The sequence below is a fragment of the Pyrus communis genome, chromosome 5, assembly GCF_963583255.1.
Source record: "Pyrus communis chromosome 5, drPyrComm1.1, whole genome shotgun sequence".
In the NCBI taxonomy this organism is placed as follows: domain Eukaryota; kingdom Viridiplantae; phylum Streptophyta; class Magnoliopsida; order Rosales; family Rosaceae; genus Pyrus; species Pyrus communis.
In genome coordinates, this window is record NC_084807.1 from 5,957,646 (window position 1) to 5,965,800 (window position 8,155).

General features: G+C 37.4%; 1 protein-coding gene across 2 annotated transcripts; it reads left to right on the plus strand.

Annotated features, from left to right (window-relative positions):
• Positions 1 to 220: 220 nt before the first annotated feature.
• Positions 221 to 6,724, plus strand: LOC137734744 (serine/threonine-protein kinase BSK2-like). Of its 2 annotated transcripts, none has more exons than XM_068474019.1 (10): positions 221 to 511; positions 614 to 864; positions 968 to 1,103; positions 2,002 to 2,135; positions 2,804 to 2,909; positions 3,816 to 3,901; positions 4,922 to 5,110; positions 5,234 to 5,392; positions 5,712 to 5,825; positions 6,218 to 6,724. In XM_068474019.1, exons 1-10 carry the CDS (start codon positions 442 to 444, stop codon positions 6,467 to 6,469), a joined length of 1,497 nt encoding a protein of 498 aa, XP_068330120.1. In that variant the 5' UTR covers positions 221 to 441; the 3' UTR covers positions 6,470 to 6,724. The 2 variants fall into 2 exon arrangements, with proteins under 2 accessions (XP_068330120.1, XP_068330121.1); XM_068474020.1 differs by having other exon boundaries at positions 641 to 864.
• The last annotated feature ends 1,431 nt before the right edge of the window (positions 6,725 to 8,155 follow it).

Below are 8,155 nucleotides of genomic sequence, written 5' to 3' on the forward strand. Positions count from 1 at the left end.
TTTGTAGAAAGCACTTCAAATACTTTTGAAACTAAAAAATATTTTATCTAAAAATATTTTCAGTTATTTTAAAAACACATCAAAGTATATCGAAATGAGCTCATAAATTATTATCCACAATTTCAAATTGTAATGCGCGTGGATAGTCCGCGTGCGTGTGGGTACACGTGCTCATTGTCAGTATGTCATGTGCTTCTCCCTCGTCTCCCTGGGTTTTGATCTCAAACAGCTTGCGAACGTTTGAACTGAACCACCCAAACCCCACCACCACATTACTTACTCTCTCTCCGTCCCCACAACCTCGTTGTTGACTTTTTACCTCCATTTTCACACCTTCACTTGACTTGACCAAACTCCCACTTCCACTTCCACACTTAACAACTAATACAGATCACAAAAGAAGAAGAAAGGAAGCAGAGCAGTGGCATGTAGCTCTCATCAATGGGCTGCTTCCAGTCCAAAAGCCCCCGCCTCCCTTCCTCCGACCAAGCCCCTCCTCCACCAGATCCAGGTTTCGCTCTTTTTCCTTTCTGGGTTTCGATTATTTTTGTGTTTAGCAAAAACCCAATAGAAAATTATGAACAAAATGATTGATTTGTGTTTGAAATTTGAGCCCAATATCTGTATGATGGTGTGAAAGCCAATGAAGTGGAATTGGAAGATGAACAAGCTGTTCCTGCATTCAAAGAGTATGGACTGGCAGAGCTGAGAACTGCCACCAATGGGTTCAACTCTGAACTTATTGTCTCTGAGAGTGGGGAGAAGGCCCCCAATGTTGTTTACAGAGGGAAGTTAAGAAACAATCGATTTGTCGCCATTAAGCGCTTTTCTACGCTGTCTTGGCCCGACCCACATCAGTTTTTGGTATGCCATTGTCCACTGAGTTTGTGCATGTTATGTGTTTGTGTTTATATGCCTGTATGAGTTTCTGAGCTGATGGAGGTGTTTGTGTTGTATCTGGATGTAGGCAGAGGCGGCTGGGGTTGGCAAGGTTAGGCACAAAAAATTGGTGAATTTGATTGGGTGTTGTGCTGAGGGAGATGAGAGGCTGTTGGTGGCAGAATACATGCCTAATGATACTCTCTCCAAGCACCTCTTTCACTGTATGTTTCTATCGTTCTTGTACGTATTTTTGCTTATAAACTATAAAAATATGAATGTTGCTAGTATTCTCTAAGCCTCATAGCGGTGGGACATATTATATAATGTAGTTTTGCTTTGGTCATTCTTCTAGTTGTAACTTGTAACTCAATGCAAATGCTTGGGAGGTGAAGTGATCTCCAATCGTGAGTCAGCATGGTCATCTGTGTCCAAGAACTCTCACTAGGCATTTAGATGTAGATACTAGATATAGTCCTTTTCTGGTATGAATTCGTGTAACTCGCATGTTCTGTAATTTGCGTCTTAGTTGTAGGCTTCCCCTCCTGGTGGATGCACCCACATCTATCCTACCTTCTGCCAATGTCTAAAAGTAATAAGTCACCAATGATTCAGACCTTGCAAAGGCTAGATTCACTACGTTGACATCCCGAAGCCTAACTTAGTGGTGTTTGTTTATACTATTTCTATAGATTAGGATTCCCTGCACTCTGCTTGGATTTTAATCTTTATGTGTTTTCATAGGAAAGAGTTTTAACTATGCCTTGATGGGTTAGCTGATAGTTAGATCAGACGAATTTCCTCTTCTCTCTGTAGTATTGAAGTCCTGTCATTAAATAGAAGGTCTCTCGCTGCCAAAATTAGGCTAATTGAATGTTCTAGCTCATATTGTAACGGTTATGCTTCTCTGGCTTAGCTTTTTTGGACGATGAGCTCAATTATTTTCTGTTTGCATATTCTATATTGTCACTGAGCATGGATAACTTGATTGTGCATTTCTTTTTCCTCTTAAGATTTTATTTTCAATTTGTCTTCCTGTTTTGCTTTTTTTTGCGTTCATTCTTTGAGCCACAGTTAAATTTGGTTTCCCTTATTTGTTAGTTTTTCTAATATATGTTATAGGGGAGAAACAGCCATTGCCATGGGAAATGCGCGTTAGAATTGCATACTATATTGCACAAGCCCTTGATCATTGCAATACAGAAAACCGAAAACTGTATCATGACTTAAATGCATACAGAGTTCTTTTTGATGAGGTACGCTATATCCAAACACAGTGCTTTAGTGTTTAATTGACTTCCAAACCCAATTATTGGAACCAAGGTTGGGGGTTACCGAACTTCCCGTAGTTTGCACGTACAGAGTTTTCTTGGAAGAGGTACAGCTCATTCAACACAATAAGTTGCTAGTGGGAAATTCATATTTATTTGCTTTAGTAATTCATTAACTTCAAGGCCTAATTATTTAGATCAGGGTTAGCGCTTACTGAAATTTGGTAGTTTTTACACGTGTAATGTTTATGTGTCTTCATTTGTGCATTACATGTTCAAGTTAGCACAAATGTGCTTAATAACAATTAAAGCAGACGGAGTATAGTGAGTATGCCGTTGAGAGAGATTGTTCAGAAACAAATCTAACAAATGATATTTGAATTTCAAATTTCCTATCTCTTGGCCATCCTGGGTGGTTCTCACTTTAAGGAAATAATGGTCTGCCTAGCCAATATGTGATTAAGGGGAAACCTCGAGGTTCTACATGTTCTGTTTCATGCCCTGATTCAATTGTGACCCTTTATTATCAAGTAGTTCCTTATTGAACTAGAAAAAGAAACTTCCTTTTTGTGACATCAAGGGAGCATATTTTGTGGTGTTAGTATTGCACTTATCTGAATTGTTGTTGAACTTAATATTTGACTGGATCACAGGATGGTGACCCGCGGTTATCTAGCTTTGGTCTGATAAAAAATAGCCGAGATGGTAAAAGCTATAGCACTAACTTGGCTTATACTCCACCTGAATTTTTGCGGACAGGTATGCCATGTTGTTTAGCATACATTACTGGAGGTTTCTTAGACTCTTGCATGTGGAAAGATTTCAGTATGGTGATGTTTGATATTATGTTGTCATGGTTAGTAATATTCATCAGAGCAGAATATAAAGTAATTGGAAGAACAATAATGATTTTTACATTAAACAAAAAAGAAAACATTTAAAAAAAGAAGGTAAAGATCAAATAAGCTGTCACAGACGTTAAAATCAAGGGACCAATAAGTAAATCTTGGAACCTGTCTTGATGTCTCCATTGAAACGTCTGAGTTAGAACAGCAAGAAAGTGGATCAAGATGTGAACTTTTGTCCCTAAAATTTACATTTTGTTATCCTGTGCTTTCTATGGTGTGAGCATTACCATTTACCAATGTAAGAAAGACCCAGACGGTTCTATTATCTAATTCTCCTATGTGTGGTCTTCCATTTTCCATCCAAAGGAAGTGAAGTTGGTCTCGTTTGAAACAAGAGGAATTATTTCTGCTTCTAATGCTTGATTTTGTTACATGATGAGTCTTGTTAAAAATCAAAATGCTAATAATTGATACAATTCAGTCAGCGCTCTCTCATGGATAGGAAACTAAATTTCATTAATGGAAAAAGGAAGAATGACAGTGTGGGCAGATATCGACTGAGCCTGATGAGCTAAAAACCTGCTTCCCCCACCAATACGATCAACTACAACAGATAGAACATCCACAACCCCATTTACAGCAACAAAATAGAAAACAGCAACATTCCAATCATACAATATTGCAGAAAAAGAACCATCCAAACTCTCGAAAGTTTAAAATGTAGCAGGACTGTGATCATTTCTTGTATGTTTCTGATAGTGGCTACTAAGGAAATACCATTATCCATTTTACACAATAAAACGTTTGGTTTTTGCAGGTAGGGTCATTCCAGAGAGTGTGATCTACAGTTATGGGACTGTTCTTCTTGACCTTTTGAGTGGAAAACATATACCTCCAAGCCATGTATGCATTCTTCACATATTTATCTTTACTTTTCTGTACTATCTCAACCTTCATGACAGTTTCGTTCTTATTTTTCTTTTTGGGTTAAGCATGACAGTTTCACTCTTTAGTTCAATCATGTTATTTTTTTTTTTATTGTCAAATCATGCTGACAAGGGTTAGAAGGGTAAAATATCTGGTGCCGGTGGTAGTTGCCAACCCCCACTATCTTTCCTCCAAACACAAAGGATGAGTGTGTCATTGCGAGCTCCACTTCCATATTCACTCTATAGATTGTCAGTTGGAAAACAAAAAAGAATTAAAGATATGTTGTTGGGGTCAATGCTAAAAAGAGTGGTTTGAATTTTAAGTAATACGAGAATATTTCCTTAAATAGGCATTTTCCTGTCATTCCAAACATGGTTATCAGAGCAGCGCCACTAGGTACGAGCATTGTCTGTTTCGTTGGTATACTCTATCCCATTTTAAAATTTATTTCTTATAGACGAGTTATAACTTATACCCAAGCTAGGGATGGGAGACTTAGGAATACTTACACCATCTCCATGTTGAATTATAACTAAATTCTTGAGCATGGAATACAAGGAAATAATGCAGTAGTAATAAACAGAAATAATGCAGTAGTAATAAACAAAAATAAAACCCAAATGGATGCACCAAATGTGTAAGGGCCTGACTCGACCAACAAAATAGACCGTCATTAATTTTATTATTTATATCAAGATACACTGTCTTTCTCAAAGCAGTCAATATATCAAACAATTGTATGAGCCTAATGTTCTTCATGAGAAGGCTATTGAGGGCCGTATAGTTGGTTGTGAATAAAATAGCACCAAGGCCCATTAACAGACCATGATTGTAGCTACGCTGTTAACTATTGTTCTACTTGGAATTGCCTACTTGACTCCAAGTTCATTGGCCTGTCTTCTATTATTATAGTATTTTGTCGCCTTTAATGATTTGGGGCAGACGAGACACTTGCAACTTCTTACTTCATGGATTTAACTTATTATTTTCTAGGCATTGGATCTCATAAGGGGGAAAAGTTTGTTATTGTTAATGGATTCATCCTTAGAAGGACAATATGCCAATGAAGATGCAACTGAATTGGTTGAATTGGCCTCAAAATGTCTTCAATATGAGGCTAAAGATCGACCTGAGACCACATTTCTTCTGTCAGCAGTATCCCCCCTCCAAAAGCAGACAGAGGTATTTTGAATAGTTACGAAGTCTTATTGAAAACTAGGATTTTGTGACGACTTGTCTTGCAATTTCTTCATTTGTTTTATTTATATTTACTAAGATGTTCATTCATTGAAACTGGTATTTTAGGTTGCATCACTTGTTTTAATGGGTTTATCAAAAACTCCAGTGGTGATGCCAACGATACTTTCTCCCCTTGGGAAGGCCTGTGTACAGATGGACCTTTCTGCAGTTCATGAGATTTTGCTAAAGACTGGTTACAGAGATGAAGAGGGTGCAGAAAATGAAGTGAGTTTCTTATCTTCTCTTTGTAGGTGAACCACATATATCTGGAAATAGAAAACTTAAATATGATTATCTTACCATATTACAGAACGAAAGAAGGCAACCTTCTTCCATTAAACAAAGTTTTGTGAGCAAATGCCGTAATTTTGCCTAAAACTTAGTTGATCCACGTCAGTGTTCTCTTAGCTTCTGTAACATCTCCCAAAATATATTCGGCCATATTAAAATATGTAATTAGTAGTTAGTACAATTGTTTTCAAAGGCTTGTGGGTTGTGGTCTTTTATAACGATCCTTTTCATCGGAAATGTGTTCTATCTAAAGCTGTCATTTCAAGAGTGGACACAACAAGTGCAAGATATGTTGAATACCAAGAAATTTGGGGACATTGCGTTCAGAGACAAGGATTTTAAAAATGCCGTGGAGCACTACTCTAAGGTATTTTTCTTTAATTTCCATTGTTCTTTACATTTACTTTTACTTTCAAATGCATAATGTGATTCCTATGATGTCATGGTCTAGTTAGCAATTTCCGTTATTAAAATCTTGAAATGGGGATATCGCGTTCCTTACAGCATCTTTGACTTACGTGAAATTGTTTTCATCATCTTCTACGCACGTTGAGTAAAACTCATTGAATGGAACGGTAAATCTTACAATACCTTTATGGCTTTTGAAATCATATGAGCAGCAGATGACAGCAGAAAATTGAATAAAAGAAGTTTACCTGAACCGCGAGTACTTGCAGACTCGGCCGGAAAAAAATTGAAAATCTTAGTGCCTTTGTATCTGTATGTGTCTTTTAATTTCTGATCCTTTTTATTGTACAGTTGGTTTCAATGATGTCTGTTCCTTCGGGTACTATATTTGTGAGGCGAGCGCTCTCCTACTTAATGATCGGGCAACCAGAATTAGCTTTGAGAGATGCCATGGAAGCTCAAGTGTGCTTGCCTGAGTGGGCAACTGCCTTCTACATGCAGGCTCTCGCCCTTTCGAAACTGGGAATGGAAACTGACGCTCAGGACATGCTAAAGGATGGAGCTTCCTTCGAATTGAAGAAGCAAAACAGCTGGCGCAATTAGATCACGAGGCTGATGAGATGGCGGTAACCAAGGCCCTTGAATTTTTTGCCACTTTTTTCACCCTGATGTTGTTGCTGCAAAGGATATGTGGTCGAGCGGAAGCAGGTTTCGTTTGGGTTATTTTCAGTTGACACTTCCACCTTCTAGTTGTGAAAGTAGTCTTACACAAATGTATAAGCAAAAATTTGAAATAAGAAATTAGAAACTAGATGTGTAATCAGCTGTTCAATCAAATTTACAGTTATTTGTTTTCTACCTTGGTTTCTTGTTCTGGGGTACAAGAGCAGGAAGCCGGAATCGCTCTGACTGAGCATTGCATCCACGAAGTCCACCACCGTTGCCAACGCCTTTCGTGGTACAAAACTCACGTCACCATCTTTAACGGCCAGCCCACGTTCACCATCTTTACCGGCCAGTTCACTATTTACTTAAATGGTGAACTGCCTTGACTTTTTTCTACCACTCTCCACCTACTGTGGATAGTATTTGTCATGGCACATGCACTGTTCTAAAAATACGACGAAAGGTGGTTGGTCACTGGATCGTATTACTAAGTGGTGCCAAAACTTCAACTTGGCTCAAAACTTGTAACTTATCTTTGTAATCAAGTACATGATTTGCAAAGTTATCCACATGGATTTACACGGTGCTATAGACGGTTGATTACTAGACTGTAGTACTAAGTGGCACCAAAACTTTAACTTGGCTCAAAACTTGTTAACTTATCCTTGTAATCAAGTACATGATTTGCAAAGTTATCCTCATGGATTACGTCCTTCGTTGTTAACTTGTTCGAGAAAGTTGACAAATGTTTACAAGCAATTCTTGGTATTTTCTGCTATGCATTGCCTCCGCTTGGCCTTTGCAATTGCTTTTGTTGTTTTCCTTGTTAGTGTTTTCGTAGGTTACAAATAGTTTGGTCCAAATCGTCTTCTTTTAGTTGTCAGGTTGGGCATTTTTGGTATTTTTCGCACTTTTTGTTGGCCGAACTTGGCGCTCTCTTTTAGGGCATATGCGGAACAGAAAACAACAATGGTTAACACAAGTTTTTGTGGTCCAATTTGTAATCTATTTTAATGATTTGAATTATCTATCTTTTAGGATATCATTTATTGATCATTCTTATAAAAATTTAGACAAAGAAAAGAACCCTAAACCTAAATATGATTTCAGATTTGGGTGATTTTTGGTAGACCTAATGTTTGAGAGAAGATCTAAAAGATAGACGGTTCATCTGATTTCAGATTTGGGTGATTTTTGGTAGACCTGATCTTTGAGAGAAGACCTAAAAGATAGACGGTTCAGATCGTTGAAATATATTATGGAGTGAGCTACACAAAAAACTTGTGTAAAAAAAGTAGTGTCACGAATCTGTATATATATATATAAAGTGAAGGGTTTTTTTATAAGAAGATATTAAGTAAAGGAGGTTAAGCTAAGCTTCACAATTATTCGTAAATAACTTGATGTTGAACTTAGTCATTGCATAAGTCTTATCTAAAATCTTCTATTTACATAAAAAAGATGAACACTACGAGACTGTAATACCTGTTGCCAAACCAATATACATTTGTTTTGCTTGAAACGCTGGTGTTTAGAAACGAAAAACGTTGTATTGCAACAAGTTTGGTGCTAACTAATAATGCATAATGCATGTCAGTTGGTATTGTTTTATCATTAAACTTA